The sequence below is a fragment of the Calypte anna genome, chromosome W (genome assembly GCF_003957555.1).
Source record: "Calypte anna isolate BGI_N300 chromosome W, bCalAnn1_v1.p, whole genome shotgun sequence".
NCBI classification, from domain to species: domain Eukaryota; kingdom Metazoa; phylum Chordata; class Aves; order Apodiformes; family Trochilidae; genus Calypte; species Calypte anna.
Genome location: NC_044276.1, coordinates 20473619 through 20494131, shown reverse-complemented (window position 1 = coordinate 20494131; position 20513 = coordinate 20473619). Strand labels below are relative to the sequence as shown.

At 39.9% G+C, this 20513-nt stretch overlaps 1 protein-coding gene across 1 annotated transcript in view; it reads left to right on the top strand.

Annotated features, from left to right (window-relative positions):
* Positions 1-20513, top strand: part of LOC103531805 (transportin-1) — a 99063-nt gene that overhangs the window by 73084 nt on the left and 5466 nt on the right. The window contains exons 15-23 of the mRNA XM_030468391.1: positions 1397-1483; positions 2255-2362; positions 2595-2753; positions 3441-3528; positions 4494-4592; positions 10790-10885; positions 14014-14089; positions 14858-14957; positions 16400-16474. Of these exons, the coding sequence (XP_030324251.1) occupies positions 1397-1483; positions 2255-2362; positions 2595-2753; positions 3441-3528; positions 4494-4592; positions 10790-10885; positions 14014-14089; positions 14858-14957; positions 16400-16474 (888 nt within the window). The remainder of the gene's footprint in view (positions 1-1396; positions 1484-2254; positions 2363-2594; positions 2754-3440; positions 3529-4493; positions 4593-10789; positions 10886-14013; positions 14090-14857; positions 14958-16399; positions 16475-20513) is intronic.

Here is a 20513-nt window from a genome sequence, read left to right as displayed (position 1 = left end):
TGTACTAAAACAAAAATGCTGACCTTTCTGTGTAGGCTTCAATAATAATAAATATTTACATGTAAAATACATAGACCTCATGTAATTTTCCCACTACCCAAATATTCCCCATTTGAATAAACAATTGTGTGTATAGTGGCTTGTGAAATGTGCTTCTCTTTATCGAGATCTTTTTTTCTCACATTCTCAGAATTCTTCAGCTCAGAGGAGATACATATATTAATATAGATATGAAATGTGACTTTAAAGAAATCGGTGGAATGTGTGTGCTAATTTCTAATTACCTTTTTTTTGTTCACCACTTTCAGCTAAGCTGTTCTTTGTGTCTTTCCAATATATTGGAGCACATCATCATTAGAAATTGCTTTAGCAGAGTGGGACAGACATGAATTTTATATATAAAAAATACAGAATCCTTTGGACAAAGCACAGATAACACACAGGAAAATATACTGAGCTTTTTGTAGCGTACATATGTTCATTAATAGGATATGCATGCATCACGTGCATTTTATAATGGCTATTAAAATTTGCTTTATTTCTCTTTAGTGCTTCACATGACATAGACACACTAGAATAAAAAACAAAAATGGGTTGTTTCCATGGCATTTTACTTGCTGTCCAAGACTCCACACTATCAAAAGATACATTTTTCAATCTGGCCAGCTTGACATTTGACAGCACCAGTAGGAAGATAAATGGGAACTCCTGGTGATGGTGGGACTTCCTTCAGTCACTTAGAATATTTTATCTTTGGACATAGCATTAGCAGACAGCATCTATTGTCTCTTTGGATACTTTCTGGGAGCAACAGTACTACAGGGATGCCTTGCTTAGTGTCCTTGTGACTGTGACAGCAGTGGCAGGGAATATGCAACATCTTTATATAGAACTGGTAAGTGTGCCCTTTTGGAGGAACAGGAAATTACTTTCTTCATGGATGGGTAGTTGCTAGAGGAAGAGGTTTCAAGAACTTGGGGGGAGATAGGGTTGCAGCATCAGGGCAATGGGAGATGGTTGAGAAAAACACATGGCAGATGCACAGCCAGATTGCATTGCTGGTAAAAACATTTTTATAGGCCTTGAGTCAATCCTATAGATTTGTAACAACCTTGACAGCTATTAAACGTTGCTAGACTGAAGCCAAACCTGGAGGAAAAGACTGGTTCTGAAAAAGTATTTATGTGCCTCAGCAAAATATTTTAAGACATAAATTGTAAATTCTAATATTAAACTACTTCTACATATTGCAACAATGACTGAATTACAGTATAACAATTTTCTTTTTCTGAAAAAGTAGAATATATTTATTCTTAATATATCAATTTTCTAGCTTTGAAATAAACTATTACACAAAGAAATGTTTAAGTAGCTGATGTATTTTTATCCTAAACAGGAGTACATTCAGATGCTAATGCCTCCATTAATCCAGAAGTGGAACATGTTGAAGGATGAAGATAAAGATCTTTTCCCTTTATTAGAGGTAAATGAAAAAAAAAAACAACTAAATATGTTTTATGAACTTATTTTAGGAATTACCACTTTTACTAAAGATGCTCCAAATAGGAAGTGTGACTATAAAAACTGACAGTGTTAGGTATTTCCCATTATGGAGAAAATATTATGACTGTACTGGGAAAATCTTGTGACTGAAGAAATGTCATTAGGTTTAGCAGAAATCTTCTAGGTATTTTTTCTGCCATGCTTGAATGTTTTCTTTGAGATTCTATTTAAAAAAAAAAAATCTTCTATACCCCTGTTGTTCTTGTCCTCTCTCTCCTTGCTCTCTCTTCATCCCTCCATTAAAACTTACCAGACAGGCTGAAGGTATGAATCAGACCATGCAGTCTATTCTCTGTACCATCCAAGTGTGAATCAGGATAGCACTTCTAGAGAAATTAGTTTCTTAAATCTTGGGTAATGTTAGGGCTTGTACATGGTCAAGATACTGAAGTTTAGTGTAAGTGCTAACTGAATTATAGTAACTGTCTTCATATGAACTTTCTTGGCCTCTCAGAAGATGCTGCTTCTGAGACATGTTTCATAACTGACATGCATAGGAGAGATTAACTATTAACTGACAGTTGCCTTGGTTTAGCTAATTGCCTTTCTAGGTTGTTTTTACTCAATCATTTACTTGTGTGTATAATTAAAATGCTTTTAATTTACCTCTCCCAAGTAAAAGGTACTTCAGGGTGATAAGGAAAGTTAGTGTGTCTCTCTTGTTCTTATTTTTTTTTTAATTTCATTCCAGTGCCTGTCATCAGTTGCTACTGCCTTGCAATCTGGCTTTCTTCCATACTGTGAACCTGTGTATCAGCGCTGTGTAAATCTGGTGCAGAAGACTCTTGCACAAGCCATGGTATTTTTCTATTGCTAGTCCAATGTTTTCAGAATACCTCCTTAAACCAATGTATAAACTATGTAAAGTTATGGGTTTCTAGGGAGATGTGTAGTATTAACTACAAATATTTAAATGAAGCTGTACTTCAGAAACTGTTTGTTTGTTTGCTTGTTTGTTTTGGTTTTACTTTTGTTCACACTCCTGAGAAAATCTAATACTCATTTTGAAAAGGCATGCTTATTTGTCACAGGTGCACAATGCTCAGCCAGACCAATATGAGGCTCCAGATAAAGACTTCATGATCGTGGCTCTTGATTTACTCAGTGGTTTAGCTGAAGGACTTGGAGGAAACATTGAACAGCTAGTGGCTCGCAGCAATATCCTGACACTAATGTACCAATGCATGCAGGTGAGATGAGTAACTTGTTTAATCCTCTATTGGGTCTGACTTGGCTGGAGTTAACCTTCCCTGTAGCAGCCCAAATAGTACTGTGCTTTGTATTGGTAGCTAGAAGGGTGTTGATAACACATCAGTGTTTTGGCTACTGATGAGCAGTGCTCCCACTGCACCAAGACTGTCTCTCCAACACCACCACTCCAAAGGCCTGGAGTGACTGGAGGTGAGCAAGAGGTTGGGAAGGGACAGAGACAGGCCAGTTTTCAAACTGACCAAAGAGATATTCCACACCATATGACATTGTGCTCAGCAATAAAAGCTAAGACAAGGGAGGAGGGGGGGACATTAGTTATTAAGGTGTTTGTTTTCTGGAGCAACCACTACATGTACCAAGGTCCTACTTCTCAGGAAGTGGCTGGACATCACCTGCTGATGTGAAGTAGAGAATAAACCTTTTTTGTTTCCTTTGCTTCCATGCATGGCGCATGGCCTTTGCTTTTATTTAGTAAACTATGTCAACCCATGAGTTTTTTCACCTTATTTTCTCCCCCAATCCTGCTGAGATGGGAGATGCTAGAGCAGTTTGGTGGGAACCTGGCAGCCAGCCAAGGTCAACCCACCACAAATTCAAGGATCATCTTTCACAAGAGAATGGAAAACACTTCTAAAATTGTCAGGTTTTTTTCTTCCTCTCTCTAGGATAAAATGCCTGAGGTACGGCAGAGTTCTTTTGCACTGTTAGGTGATCTGACAAAGGCGTGTTTTCAGCATGTTAAGCCTTGCATCGGTATGTTTCTTTTACATATTAAATAATTAACATGTTTTAAAAAAGGATTGGAGACTGTTTTAGCCATGGTTAAATTCCCTTTTCTGTGGTTTGCCCTGTTGTGGTGTTGTAAATTCATTTTCCTTTATCAGCAAGGGTCTGTAGTCTTTTCTCCTTTGAACTGTGTGTTTGACACGTTCTTTTTGTACACAGAGACATGTGCTGCTTATTTTTTATAATGTAACATGATTTCTGTTGTGCTGTAATACAGCAAAACAGTACTTAGACTCCAATTAGAAAAGTTGCTTTCTTTGATAAATTCTTGAATTTGTAGCTTTTTTGTTACATATAGTTTATATATATTGACATTCAAAAACTTGGCAAAAGGTTAGGTTTGGGGGGGGGGGGTTGTTTTTTTTTTAAATTTCAGTAGGGAGCTAACATCAGTTATACACTTCCACAATACTCACTGTTTCTTCCCTCAGATACTCTTGAGATACACTTATCTTGACATCAATGCATGGATAGGCTTAGAATTTAAAATTTGTTTAACAGATGTTATAATACATCTTGGAATATAATATATGGGGTTTGGTTTTTTAGGGGGAAAGATTTTTGGTTATTTTTAATATTAATGTTAGCTCAGGGGAATACATGGCGATCGGTGTGTTTTTTCTTTCCCCATCCCCGGAAAGGGGAGAAAAAAAAAGGTTTCTAGAGTTGCATAAAAGTTCAATAATACCCATTTGAAATATTTTTAAATTACACTTTGAAAGGATTTCTATTAAGCTGCGTAGGTTGTAAAATCCAGGTTGATCTGATATATAGCAGAAATAAAGCACTTGTTAATTCAGGTATAATGTTTTAAAATAATTCAAATATGGTTACACAATTTTTTAAAAACTTTTTTTTTACACCCTGTGATCTTGCAGTAATGGGACAACATGGTTGTATTATGTGATGAGATTTTAAAATGTTCTTTCTAGCTGATTTCATGCCCATTTTGGGAACCAACCTAAACCCTGAATTCATTTCTGTGTGTAACAATGCCACCTGGGCAATTGGAGAAATCTCCATCCAGATGGGTAAGATTTTTTTTTTATTAATTTGAATCTTAGCACATTTTGAATGTTTTTTCAGGAGGGAGGGTATTTATTTCTAGTGATACTTACATGTTAAAATTGAAATCAAATTTGATATTCTTGTCTTTGACAGAAATTTAATCATAGAATCATAAAATCATCCGCCTTGGAAAGGACCACTGTCCTTTCAAGTCTATCAAGTCCAACCCTTCATCCACAATTACCATGGTTACTAGACCATGGCACTGTGTGCCACATCCAGTCTTTTCTTAAAAACCTCCAGGGACGGAGAATCCACCACCTCCCTGGACGATCACTTCCCTTCTCCTGCTGGCCACACTATTCCCAATACACTCCAGGATGCTGTTGGCCTTCTCGGCCTCCTGGGCACACTGCTGGCTCATATTCAGATGGCTGTCAACCAACACCCCCAGGTCCTTCTCTGCCTGGCAGCTTTACCGCCACTCCTCCCCAAGCCTGTAGTGTTCCATGGAGTGGTTTTGACCAAAGTGCAGGACCCGGCCCTTAACCTTGTTATACCTCATATTGCTGGCCTTGGCCCACTGATCCAATATGTCCGGGTCCCTCTGCAGAGCCTTCCTACCCCTGAGCAGATCAATAATCCCACCCAACTTGGTGTCATCTGCAAACTTCCTGAGGAAGCAGTTAATCCCCTCATCTAGACCACTGATGAAGATATTGAACAATACCAGCCCCAAAACTGAGCCCTGGGGAACACCAATGGTGACTGGCTGCCAAATGGATTTGACTCTGTTGACTACAACTCTCTGGGCCCAGCCATGTAGCCATTTTTTAATCCAACAAAGAATACACTCATATCTATACCATGAGCCAACAGCTTCTCTAGGAGAACACTGTTGTAGACAGTGTTAAAGGCTTTGCTAAAGTCCCCAGGTATCATCTATTCCAGTTATATTTTTGTTAATTTCTTGAGTATGGAGGTCTCCCAATAGGTTACTGACCTCCTGCCAGAGCTCCCACGCAGCCGCAGAGGATGGGGAGGAGGAGAGCTCTTGCTCCTTCGCCAGTGTCACCAGTTTCTCATTGACAGGGGTACTTGCTGACAATCCCATCTTTTCCTTTTTCTTGGTCAATCAGTGGTAGGGAAGGAGCGGTAGTGGATCTTCTTACCCGACTCTTTGGGTTTTCTGTTAATGCTAGTTGGTGCCAGACTGGATCCCTTTTTTCTGATTCGTCTGAGCACGAGCTAGACCAAGGTCTTTGCCCGCATTCTCCACCAGATGTAGCAAGACGAACCTCTTTTAGGGTACGGCACTTCAAGGTCCAACCAGGTGTTCCCACAGAGACTCACAAACAGTGCTCCGAGCCTATAGCCCACAGGGTTGACTAGCCTGGATCAGTGCTGTTGCTCTGAGAGCAACTGATCTCTCTGCTAGCTAGCTCAGGAGTGAGCCCCACCTGTGTCTCAGGCCTCACCTTTTATTGGCCCCCTGGTCCTGCTCATGTGCAGTGGGGGCCCACCCTAATTGGGCACAGGTGGGCTTGACACAAGCTCATGCTCACTCCCTGGCAATTAGGGGCACCTGGTTGCCTTGTTACACTACACTAAAGTCCTGGTAGACAACGCCCACAGCCTTCCCCTTGTCCACTAGACGGGTCACCTGGTCATAGAACAAGACCAGGTTGGTCAGGCAGGACCTGCCTTTCCTGAACCCATGCTGGCTGGGCCTGATCTGCTGGTGTCCTGCACCTGCCATGTGAGTGCACTCAAGATGAACCTCTCCGTAATTTCTTTGGGAACCAAGGTCAGGCTGACAGGCCTGTAGTTCCCTGGATCCTCCTTCCGACCCTTCTTGTAGATGGGTGTCATGTTGGCAAGCCTCCGGTCATCTGAGACCTCCCTTGTTAACCAAGACTGTTGGTAAATGATGGAGAGAGGCTTGGTGAGCTCTTCTGCCAGCTCCCTCAATACTCTTGGGTGGATCCCATCCAGCCCCATAGACTTGGGAGTGTCCAGGTGCCATAGCAGGTCGTTAACTGCTTCTTCCTGGATTATGGGGAGGGTTGTGCTGGTCTCCATCCTTATCTTTCAGATCAGGGGGCTGAATAACCTTGGGGTGGCTGGTCTGACAAATGTAGATGGAGGCAAAGAAGGCATTAAGTATCTCAGCCTTTTCCTCATTCTTGGTTGCAATGTTTCCTCCCACATCCAGTAAAGGATGGAGATTCTCCCTGGCTCTCTTTTTATTGTTAATGTATTTGTAAAAACTTTTTTTGTTGTCCCTTATGACAGTGGCCAGATTGAGCTCCAGCTGGGCTTTTGCTTTCTAATTTTTTCCTCTACATGATCTAGCCAGATCCCTGTACTCGTCCCAAGATGCCTGCCCCTTCTTCCAAAGGAGGTAAACTCTCCTTTTCTTCCTAAGTCCCAGCAAAAGCTCCCTGTTCAGCCAGGCCTGTCGTCTTCCCTGCCATTTTGTCCTATGGCGCATGAGGACGGCCCACTCCTGTGCTTTTAAGGTTTCCTTCTTGAAGAGTTTCCGGCCTTCCTGGACTCACAGAACCACAGAATCATCTGGGTTGGAAAGGACCTCTGAGATCATCAAGTCCAACCCTTGATCCAAAACGTGTGGTTACTAGATCATGGCACCAAGTGCCACATCCAGTCTCTTCTTAAAAACCTCCAGGGACGGAGAATCCACCACCTCCCTGGACAGCCCATTCCAATGTCTGATCACCCTCTCTGTAAATAATTTCTTCCTAATATCTAACCTAAACCTCCCCTGGCAGAGCTTAAGACCATGTTCTCTAGTCTTACTGGTAGCTACTTGGGAGAAGAGACCAACTCCCACCTGGCTAAAACCTCCTTTCAGGCAGTTGTAGAGAGCAAGAAGGTCTCCCCTGAGCCACCTCTTCTCCAGACTAAACAACTCCAGCTCCCTCAGCCGTTCCTCATAAGACTTGCACTTGAGTCCCTTCACCAGCCTTGTTACTCTTCTCTGGACCTGCTCCAGCACCTCAATCTCCTTCCTGAACTGAGGGGCCCAGAACTGGACACACTACTCAAGGTGTGGCCTCACCAGCGCTGAGTACAGGGGAAGAATCACTTTCATGGACCTGTTGGCCACACTGTTCATGATCCAGACCAGGATGCCATTGGCCTTCTTGGCCACCTGAGCACACTGCTGGCTCATTTTCAGCTTCCTGTCAATCGAGACTCCCGGGTCCCTTTCTGCCTGGCTGATCTCCAGCCACTCTGTGCCCAGCCTGGAGTTCCCCATGGGGTTGTTGTGGCCAAAGTGCAGGACCCGGCACTTGGCCGTGTTGAACCTCATCCCATTGGAATCGGTCCAACTCTCCAGTCTGTCCAGGTGCCTCTGCAGAGCCCTCCTGCCTTCCAGCTGATCGACACTCCCCCCCAATTTAGTGTCATCTGCGAATTTACTAATGGTGGACTCAATCCCCTCATCTAAATCATCGATTAAGATATTAAACAGAACTGGGCCCAACACTGATCCCTGGGGGACACCGCTAGTGACCGGCCGCCAATTGGATGCAGCACCATTGAAACCACCACTCTCTGGGCCCGGCCCTCCAGCCAGTTCCTAACCCAGCACAGAGTGCTCCTGTCTAAGCCGTGGGCTGACAGCTTTTTCAGGAGAATGCTATGGGAGATGGTGTCAAAGGCTTTGCTGAAGTCCAGGTAGACCACATCCACAGCCTTCCCCTCGTCCACCAAGCGGGTCACCCAATCATGAAAGGAGACCAGGTTGGTCAGACAGGACCTGCCCTTCCTAAACCCGTGCTGGCTGGGTCTGATCCCTTGTTCATCCTGTATGTGCTGTATGATTGTCCCCAGGATGATCTGCTCCATAACCTTGCCAGGCACTGAGGTCAGCCTGACAGGCCTGTAGTTTCCTGTGTCCTCCTTCCATCCCTTTTTGTGTACATTTGTGTGACATTTGCCAACTTCCAATCATCTGGGACCTCCCCAATGAGCCAGGACCGTTGGTAAATGATGGAGAGCAGCTTGGTGAGCTCTTCTTCCAGCTCTGTCATCACCCTGGGGTGGATCCCGTCTGGTCCCATAGACTTGTGAGTATCCAAGTGGCTCAGCAGGTCACAAACTGTTCCCTCCAGGATTACAAGGGAGCTACTCAGCTTCCCATTTCTCTCTACAAGCCCCAGAAGCCAGCTGTCTTCAGGACAACCTGTCTTACTGTTGAAAACTGAGGTAAAGAAAGTGTTAAATACCTCAGCCTTTTCCTCATCTTTGGTAACTATGTTTCCCCCCGTGTCCAACAAAGAATGGAGGTTTTCCCTGCCCCTCCTTTTGCCGTTGATGTATCTGTAGAAAGACTTTTTGTTATCCTTAATGGCAGTGGCAAGATTGAGTTCAAATCATGCCTTCGTCTCTCTAATTTTCTTTCTACGTGACCTAACTGTATTCTTAAACTCTTCCTGAGTAGCCGGCCCTTTTTTCCATAGACTGCAAGCTCTCTTTTTAACCCAAATTTCCTTCAGTATCTCCCTGTTCACCAGACCGGTCGTCTTCCCCGCCGGCTTGCCTTTTATCACACAGGGACAGCCTGCTCCTGTGCATTCAGGACTTGCTCCTTGAAGTATGCCCATCCCTCCTGGACCCCTTTGTTTTCAAGGGCTGTTTCACAGGGTACACTCTGTACCAGTCTTTTGAAAAGGCCAAAATCTGCCCTCCGGGAGTCCAGTGTAGAGGTTTTATTGTTGTCCCTCCTTGCATCCCTGAGTATTGAAAACTCTATTATTTCATGGTCACTGTGCCCCAGACAGCCTCCGACCACTACATCTCCCACCAGCTCCTCTCTGTTTGCAAACAGAATGTCTAGCGGGGACCCATCCCTGGTGGGCTCATTTACCAGCTGGAGTAGGAAATTATCCTCTATACATTCTAAGAATCTCCTAGACTGCCTCTTCTCTGCTGTGTGGAATTCCCAGCAGACATCCGGCAGGTTAAAGTCACCCATGAGAACAAGGGCTGGTGATTTTGAGACATCTGCCAACTGCTTGTAGAATAGTTCATCGCTCTCATCATCCTGGTTGGGTGGGCTGTAACAGACTCCCACGAGGATATCAGCCTTATTGGCCTTCCCCCTGATTGACTCACAGGCACTCAACCTTATTGTTACTGACCTCAAGTTCTAGAGAGTCAAGAGACTCTCTAACATATAGAGTCACTCCTCCACCTCTCCTACCTTGTCTGTCCCTTCTGAAGAGCTTGTAGCCATCCATGGTAGCACTCCAGTCATACGAGTCATCCCACCACGTTTCTGTGATGGCGACTACATCACAGCTTTCCTGATGCACAATGGTTTCCATCTCCTCTTGTTTGTTTCCCGTACTGCGTGCATTGGTGTACACGCACTTCAGCTGGGCTGTTGATTTGACTCTTAACTCAGGCTTTCCATCCTTGGGCTCATCTTTGGAGAGCCTGGTTTCAATCCCCTCCCCCTACAAACCTAGTTTAAAGCCCTCCTTATCAGCCCCGCCAACTTATAGGCTAGAGTCCTTTTGCCCCTGCTAGACAGACGAAGCCCATCTGATTTGAGGACACTAGGTACCATGAATTTGCTATGGTCATAAAACCCCAAAATTCTGCAGGTGGCACCAATCCTTTAGCTACCTATTGATAAGATGGGTTTTCCCAGTCCTTTCCTCTTTCATCCCTTCTACTGCAGGAACTGAGGCAAACACCCCTGTGCTCCTATCCTGTTAATGATCCAGCACCTTGAAATCCTTTTAATTGCATCGCCCTAGTACTTTTTCCATTAATGTCATCACTGCCAGGCTGTTCTACCAACAGTGGATGATAATCTGAGGGCTGAATTAGCTCAGGGAGTCTCCTACTAATATCCCTTACCAGGAAGTCAGCAGACCAGGAAGTGTCCCAGGAAGGCAGCAGACCTCCCTGTGGGATGGGTCAGGTTGGCATATAGGGCTTTCTGTTCCCCTCAGAAAGGAGTCACCAACTACAATTACCCTTCTTTTTGTTTATAGCTGTGGTCATAATCCATCTGGTAGATGGGGTGAAACCAGGAGACCCTCCAGAAAGATCTTCCTCTTGACTGTCCTCTATCTAATTCTCTGGGTTCAGGGCCTCATACTTTCAATGTACTGGATTGAAATATATTACATATAGTAATGGTCTTTTTCTTCTGAGTGTTTCTTTTTGGCTTTTTCAGGTATAGAGATGCAGCCTTATATTCCAATGGTGTTGCACCAGCTTGTAGATATAATTAACAGGCCCAACACACCGAAGACATTGTTAGAGAACACAGGTACCCAAAAACTGAACCATTCATAGTAAAGGGAATTAGAGATTATTTTTTAATAATTATTTTAAAAATTGTATAGAACTTATTTTATTGCTACGTATTTGGCTTTTGCAAGCAAAACCAACTCTGTTTTGTCAAAGCTCTTAAAAATATTGGTGTTGCAGCAAAACATCTATCACCTATCTAGATTACTAACATTTTTTTCTCACGTTTTCAGCATTTTATATTTATCTATCATCTATTTGAGTATTCTTCCAATTTTATTTATGACAAATGTGGGCAGTAACACTTAAAGATTTAATGTCTGGTTTTAATATATGCATGTCCTTACATATGTGTGATATATATATATGTAGAGTGTTTGAAACAAATGCAATTGGCATATATAAAACAAATAAAGAGCCCTTTGAATAAAAAATGCACCTTTTTAAGATTAATTTGTAGTAATATGTTCAAAAATCTAGATCTGTGATTGCAGTTTTGCCACAATATAACTGAAATTGCATATAACTTCTTTTACCTGTTCACTTAATAACAAATTTCTGAAAAGAAGTCTAACAATGGCATGCACATATCTATGTTCAGGCTAGCAGCTCTGCCTTCCAAATTGTGAGCAGTCCCAAAATGACTCATTGAATTTAAATTTCTGAGGCTTGTTTCTTTTGCATTTATAGAGGGCATGTTTGAGTATGAAGAGAACCTTCCATACTTCAGCAAAACTTTAATAAATTAACAGGGTTCTGGTTTACTGTTTTAAATAATTGATAATCTTTTGACTTCTTTGTTTGAAAACTGTCTTGTAAGAAAAATGATAGCTTAGTCATTATACTTGACATAATTGAAAATTATGCAAATTCGGTGCTATAGTTAAATTTTTCTTGAGATAAGTGTGAGATAAATCACAGAGAGATTTTTGTCAGTGCATATTTTTCCTACATTGTTCTCTACATCCCATCCCCTCATTTAATATGGAAGGTGAACTTGAAGCAAAAATTGCTTAGTTGTCTAAAATATTATAGATGTTGCTTTTTCAAAAGATAATTTTGGATCAAATAACTACTTATTATGAAATACATCATGGAATAGTATAGATGTTGGAAAATCTTTGGAAGAAAATGGACATGTGAGCAATCCTATTTAGCTTTAGCTGGAGTGAGCTAAGGGCCTTGAGGTCCAGCTGCGAGGTTATTAAAAGATCAGCTATGGGCAAAAGATAAGGGAGTTGGCAGCAGAAAAGAAGAATAACAGGATGGGAAAGCATCACATAGACAACACATAAACAGTTCTATTTAACTAGTTAGATAGCACCCTGTGGCATATGAAGAATGTGTTGTACCAATCAGCAATATGCTTATATTATGTTATCAGGCTGACTGTGTATAAAAGGGCTACGGCTACTCTCAATAAACAACAATACTTTGATTATATTAATCTGTGTGTTGTCCACTGCGCTTTTCCCGATATATAGCAATATAAATTTTCTTTCCCCCTGCCCCACCCCCCTTTGTCTGCACTGATGGAAGTATAATACCTGTAACCGAGAAGCACCCAGTATTTCTCAGTGGTAGGGAGACTTTATTTTTTTTCTTTTTTTTTTTTTTTTTTTTAGTACCTAAATAGCTATTTTAAATGTGGATACATAATTTAAAATAAATGTTGAGTTTGGTACATGCAAGAATATTACTGTTTCCTACTTTAGGTTATCTAATGAGCTATGAAAGCACTTCTGTGGAAACATACAAAAATACCTTAAGTAGTTGCATAGAAAATAATGAGTTAATGACAAAAAGTTAAGCTTTGACAGAAATTACTATTCCTTCTACAGACTGCAGCTATGAGAATTTACAGATAAACCCAAGATACATAAAGTGTATTTTAATTTCGAAGTAGCACTTCAAATCCAGTTTTATAAGTTAGATCTGAAAATTTGAGACACTGCATATTAAATTGAGTAATGTCTAGGCAAAATAGTACATTAACAGTGAGCCACAGTTTTTATGGAATTAGTATGTTTCAAACTGCTTGTATATCCTATACTAAACTAATAAAAATTTAGAGGGAAAAAGTATCATCTGCTTTATTGCATGTTTAATGAAACTGTTTACAAATGCCTGTTAATAAGTAATACATAGTATGTCACTTTAGGTTTCCTTTCTCTCCTTCATATAAATTTCATGGGGTTTAGTATTATTCACGCATTCTGCTTCAAGTAATCCTGATACATTGTTCCGCACCTTCTACTTTTTCTAAAGATTAATCTTTAACGAGTTGAGCAAACACCATTAAAACACATCTGCATTATGATATTTTCTTTGGTCTGTCCCAAAGAACAAAGGACCATACTTCCTAATCATCCAAAGAATCAGTTTTGCTTTTCATGTGTCCTTATGCTTTTGTATCAGAAGTCAAGTTCTTATACAACTTTTATAAGGAAGCCTTTTCTGAACTGGAGAAATACTGGGATTAAATAATTAATTTTCTGCAGTCAGTTGCTGTGAGTTAGCAACCACTTTAAATTCTCTATAAGATTATGAAGAAAACAAATATTTGGTACTCTTTGAGAAGTGTTTAATCTATTTAGTGTTTATTAGATAGACCATAATATATTCAATGTGAAATTATCTATGAATGTATTTTTACTGACAGATAGTAGAGCTATTAAAATCTCGAATACAGAATAGTGAAAAAATAAAATCTTTAATACTACTTGATATTAAAACTGAAAATGGTTAATTCCGTTCTGTCTACAGTATCCATAGTAGTACTTTTTATTAAAAACTTCAAAGTGTATGGTAGGTAAATTTACTGTAAGACTTGATTCTGCAAAGGGCAGAATGACTGCTTACATCAGAAAGCCTTTGGATTTTAAATTGTGTTTTATGGTGTTCTCTCATTTTCTCCTTTAATTTTTCTTTTATCCTGGAGAGTATACCGTATATGTTGCTGCCTCTTATTTAGGGAGTAGTAATAAACAGCACTGGTGAAATCTTATGTTTACTATCATGCACAGATTCTGTTGGCTTCTGTTTCTGAGTTATTTGTTGTTTTTTTTATTTTTTCTCTTCCCCCTCTCATTTACTCATGTCTTGGTTGGCGTTTGGTGGTGTATAACCGTGATTGCATTACCTTAGCAATAACAATTGGTCGTCTTGGTTACGTTTGTCCTCAAGAGGTGGCCCCCATGCTACAGCAGTTTATAAGACCCTGGTGTGTATTATTCAATCTTTTTTTTTATTTTATTCATTTTTTCTTCACTCTTTCTTTCATCCTTCTATCTCACTTTTAGATATATTTTCAGTTGGTTATAAAATCTCAGTCTTAATCATTGCCAACCATGTGACTAATCTTGTCCTATCAGGTTTGTGAGCTTTATAGCACTGTCATGCTGTGGCTAACAAATAATTTATGCATGGGATAAGATTGTCACATGCTTGTGTGTGAAAGCTTGATTACTAAAGAGCAATTTAAAATCCACCAAAATGATAATACAATGCATGCAAATACTGTAAAATTTAAACTGTGCATTACTTAAAATTCAGTCTGAGGCTTGAATTGCTGTAAGGAATATGTGTCTAGACTTGTTATGTATAAAATAACTCTTGGTTTATGCTGTAAAAGTTAAATAACTGTTCTCGAAGTGGTATCTGACATAATTCATACTGCAATAGTATTATATGTTCCACTTCTAATAATGATAGTTTTTATAAATATTTCATATACATGTTTCTTTTGTATTTAATGGAATACAGGTGACACTTTCTAACTGTACATAGTGCATCTGGAAAGCAAGATTCTGGACATGATGCCTAATGGGAATATACTAGTAGGCTGTTCAACAAGTATCTTTCTAAGTGTTCTAGTGTTTCAGATTATCTTATTGATGTGACTTATTCCATCAAATACTGTCATCTAGTTCTGACTTGACTGAATGAAAAAGTAATAGAATTTGCTAAGTTTTGCTCTCCAACTTACTAGGTGCACCTCTCTGCGAAACATAAGAGACAATGAGGAAAAGGATTCAGCATTTCGTGGGATATGTACCATGATCTCAGTCAACCCCAGTGGAGTAGTCCAAGTAATATACATAAATAAATATTAACTTCTTTTCTTTAATCATGAAATTTAGTGAGAGCTATATATAGAATATGAAAAAGTTTAGCTTGTTGATTCCCTGTAGTACGTGTTGTAGCTACTTTTTTGATGTCAAGGAGTCCAAAAGGTTTATGTTTTAGTACTTCAAGATTTCTGCCTCAGTAATTATCACTTACGGAAAGGAAAGGACAATGTTGTTAAATTCATTTTTTGTGTTTTGCTTACAAAGACTATGCAAATAATGAACTTTGATCAACTTTATTTTGATACTTCTGTCAGTCTTTTATGTTGAGGATATTTATAAAAATACAAGGCAAAAGTTGACATACTAAAATCTATGTTTCAGATGAAATCTAGTCTTTTTTAAAAAAAGAAGCAGAACAAAAACAATAACCACCCCTTCATTCTTAAAACTTGTGTAGGGAAGATTCTGTTTCAACTTTGAATATATTGCTTAAATAGTCAATATGACAAGGAAGATGTGTACATAAAGTAAATGGTACATCTCAATAACAGAATATGACTTGCTCATTCGTCTCCGCAGCTCCAAAGTAAAGCTGTACTGATGTAATAATTTCTAAGAGGAAAATGAAGGTGAATTTCCCTCTCCTCTGCCTGGAATCATTCTTTCTGAAACATAAGAATTGAGCCTCTTGTTTTGAATTTTTCAGTTCATGCCATTTATCCCTTATTCTGTACTTAGCATTTTCCTCTTCTGCTGTCCATTTGTTCTTTCACACAGATTAAATGGAGGGACAAATGAAGGACTCTCTTCATTATCCCAGCTCTCTTCCTATGTAGTTTTTATCCTCAGTTCCTATCAAAACTTAAGTATTATCAACTTAATCATTAAGACTGATGTTTTAATCATACAGTAGAAGGTAGTGATGATAACAGGTAAACTAAACATAGGTATTTTGGGCTAGCTTTAGTTTTCAATCTGTATGATAAAAATTCTGTGTATCCCAGTGACAACTTCTGGCTCTGCTTAAAGAAATTCAACAGCTTTTTTTCCCAACTGGAAATACATGACAGTAAGTTGTGAGTGTGGTCTTGAGTTTGTTGATTGTTATAAAGATGATTGGTTCTCAAAGTATGTGTACTGAAAGAATTAGTTAGAAAAGTGTGGTGTGGGAGGGAAGGATGTGTTTGATGATTTTGGGGTTTTTTTAAGTGTGGTTTTATTTAATCAAAAACCTGATTAAACAGAGCTATTCTTACATTCAGCTATTTCTATTTCCATACACTTAAGCATACCAAAACTTACTATTATTATCAGAATTACCTGGAAAATAAATGTGTAAAACCAAAAGCAGTGGGGAATTAGGATTCAATACCCTGCATAATTTATAGAACAAACATCAAGCATTGTTTTCAGTCTTGTAAATTGAAACTTCTAACCTATGTGATTGTTTAATCTTATAGGACTTTATTTTTTTTTGTGATGCTGTTGCATCGTGGATTAGCCCAAAAGATGATCTCCGAGACATGTTCTGTAAGGTAATGTTTCTAGTATTACAGTATATCTGAACTGTGGTTGTTTTGGATCCTCTGTTTCTTTCTTGCAAAATCACTTACTGTATTTGAAGTCATGAAGGCTTTCTTGCAAAGTCATAAACTTTTGGAGAAGCTATCATAAAAATCGAAGTCTTTTTACCTATATTTTCTTACGTGCTCTCAAGTTGTTCCAAAAGTCTTTGTAACAGTATTGAAAACCTCACTTGAGATCTTATTTGGAAGGAAAATTATCCTCAAAGAACTTTTCATAATGTCTAGCCCACTACGTTTTTATGGCATTTGGAAGAACAGGGTTTTTTTATAACACATATAAGACTTTTTTCTGTTTGGGTTTTGTTTTGGTTCTTTTTTGTCTTTTCTAGAAAATGAGATCTATGTGGTTCAAGACTTCCTCCCCCACACCCCAAGATGCTTGCTTTTTTTTTTTTTTTTTTTTTTTTTTTTTGAGAACTATATAGAAAATTGCAATTGGGATTCCTTAATCCTCCTCAGAATTCCTTTTGGATAAACAAGTCATCAAGCAACTAACGTACAGTGCTAGCACTAGTGTCTTAGGTTAAAAAACAGGACAAAACAAAATTGTTTCAGTTTCATGAACAGAAGCTATTACTTTTCAGTACCATGGCTCCCCTTGTATGTTGTAAAGTGAAATCTCTGGTTTTACAAAGGTTTATGAAAGTTAACGATCCTCTTAAAGCTAAAATAGAGCATATTTCTAAATATATACTTGGATCATGGATAAGTATTGGCACTTTCTCTTCACGTAATGCCAAATGTGAACATCAGAATGGAATCTAGAACTTCTGAATCTCATCTTGAAGAGCAAAGACAAAAATTTCGCTGTCCTAATTAGGAGACCAGTTAGGAGAGGCTTCGAAGCAACATAAGAGACAGGAAAAACATGGATGTGAGTATTCTAGCATCAGCAGAAGGAAACAGAAAATATAAGCTTAAAAGAAAGTCGGGGATGTTGTCTGTGATTATTTTCCAAAGCAGTTTCAAAGTCCAAATAGATCTTTCTCTTGGTAGTGGATTGTTTGTTTTTTGGGGTGGCTTGGTTGTTTAGTTTGTGCTTTTGGAGCACTAGAGCCAAGAGAGAAAATATCCCTTTCAAGAACACATATAGATGAGCTGACAGTGTTGAAATGTCATGCATATCCTAAGAATTGTATCACATTTTATAAAAGCAAGATATCTGAATACTGTATCTGAAGCTCACTTGCTGTACTGGAAGATGTTTTTTTAAAAAGTGTTCCTTTTATTGTACCTGAACATTCTTAGTTTTTTCAGTAGTTTCTTGACATCTGGCTAATCAGGCTCTTTTAGGAAAGAGAGGTGGATCTGCTTATGGAAGGTCTCTTTCAGGAAGAAAATCAGTAAATTAACTGGTGACACTATAATGTTATTATCGCCACATGCTGTTTAAGAAAAGCTCTGTTTGAGAAAGTTGTGTTAAGGGTGAACTCAGTACCATCAAGTTTAACTTTGACATTGCCTTTTTTGTAAGGATGTTTTCATGACTGACAGTTCCAAAGTTAAGTGTCCTTGCGTTTAAAAAGAAAAACAAAACAAAACTTTACAGATTCTTCATAATTTTCTATTCAGAGGAGCTATTTCATCTGCTTTTATTTTTTCATAGGTTTGCCTTTTAACCATCTGTTTTCAAACTAAAATACTGACCTTTTTTAAGAGTATCATTCAATTTGCATAGTTTTCAGTTAATTTATTACATTTGAGGGTCCAGACTGAAAACTGTAGATTATTTTTTTTCATCTTCCCCTCTTATGCTGGATTTTAACTGATGTGGATCCCTGTTCTTTCAAAACACAAAAGACTTTAAGAACTTCCTTTTTAGTAATAGTTGTCTACAGGTTCCATGGAAAAAACACAGGTCTCACAGGATGCTTTTGTATTTGTGCTACAAATTGACAGGCATTCATTCTGTCTGTCAGTTTGTAACAAACAGAAGAATTCATTTTGGTCATGTAGGAATGTGGAATGGCACACCAAGGTTTGAGAGGCAGGGTGCTAGCAAGGGCTCTCAGCTTGTTGCTCAGACATATGCTGGAAACAATGCAGCACACTTGAAGTCTTATGAAGATAAGCCTCTTGAGGTAATAGGAGCCAACAGGAAAGGACCAGTGGAATACCTCAAAGTAGCTACAGCCAGTAACTCCAGCCAGTAAGTCAGCTTCATAGGGGGCCAAACTTAAATGCCTCTATGCAAACACACACAGTACGGGGAAAAAACACATTGTAGACGTGCACATGCCTGAAGGGCTATGATCTTATTGGCATCACCCAGATGTGGTTGGGTGACTCCTCTGACAGGCAGTGTTGGAATGGAAGATTACAGGCTCTTTAAGAAGGACAGGCAGGGGAGATGAAGAGGGGGTGTTGCCCTCTGTATCAATGAACAGCTGGGGTTCACTGACCTCTGTCTGGGGATGGATGAGGAGTGAACCAAGAACTTATGGGTCAGAATTTTAAGAGGGTAGGCTTCAGCCTCTTCAGAGGCCTGCTTGGTAGAATACCATGAGGTAAAGCCCTGGAGGGAAGAGGGGTCCAAGAAAGCTGGTGAATAATCAAGGATCACCTCCTCCAAGCTCAGGAGCACTGCATCCCAACCAAGAGGAAGTCAGGCAAAACCACCAGAAGGCCTGCACAGATGAACAAGGTTCTCCTGGACGAACTCGGACAAAAAGGAAGCCTGCGGAGTTTGGAAGCAAAGATAGGTAGTGGGAGGAATGCAGAGATACTGTCCAAGCAACCAGGGATTAGTTTAGGAAAGCTAGCCTCGATAGAATAAAATCTGGGCAGGGACATTAAAGGCAACAAGAAGAGCTTCCATAGGTATGCCAGTGATAAAAGGAAAATTAGACAAAAACGTGGGCCCTCTCTGAAAGGAAATGGGAGACCTAGTTACCCAGGATATGGAGAAGATTGAGGTACTCAATGATTCTTTTTGCCTCAGTCTTCACCATCAAGTGCTCAAGCTACACCACCCAAGTTGCAGAAAGCAAAGGTAGAGACTGGAAGAAGGAAGAACCACCCATGATAAGGGTACGTTCCCACTGAGTGGAAAAGGAGAAACATAACCCCCATTTTCAAAAAGAGAGAAAAGGAACACCCAGGGAACTACAGGCCAGTCAGTCTCACCTCTGTACCTGGCACAATCATGCAGCTGATCCTCCTAGAAACTATGCGAAGGCACATGGATAATAAGGAGGTGATTGGTGACAGTCATCATGGCTTCTCTGTGGGCAAATCATGCCTGACAAATTTGGTGGCCTTCTTGTCCACCTACAAGGTGGGTGTGGCACTATCACATCTGACAAAGTGTCACGTCTCACAAAGCACAGCTCCCCAGGTGTGGGGGCCAAAAAAAATATCACATCCCACAGAGTGGGCACGGGTAGGGTTCCCCAGAGTTGGGGTCAGTCCAGGGGGATTCGGACTGGACCCCCTTGCTTTCTAAACTCCCTCAGAGAGGAGCCTAGGTGCAGCTGGGCCCAATCCTTCTCCTCCTCTAATTAATCTCTTTTAACGACCCATTCAGTGAGATTAAGTTCAGGAATTCTCTGCATGGTACTCAGGAGCAAGGTTATTACCTAGGAGGTTTGTATAAAAACACAACTTTACTTAAAAGTAAGATTATAAAGCATGTCAGATTACAGGAAGCAGAAATATAAATTATGGTACTTTCAAAGCAATGGATTACAATTTAGGAAAACTTAAAGGAAGTTGTTAAAACAGCAGGTTACAACTAACAAAACAAAGCAATGGGAAGTAAAACTTAACAAAGTTAGAAACTATGTTACCCTCATGTGCTGAGATAAGATTAGAAATAGAGACAAAGATAAAGATAGAGATAGGAAAGATATAAGTACCCTTGGATCCAGCAGTGATCTCGGTAGGAAGCTTGGGTCCTTGGATGGTGGGTGCACATCCAGCATTTTGAGTGTGCCTCCTTTATGCCACCTGACCCCCCCTTTTTTTTTTGTGGGGGGCCTTTAGCATA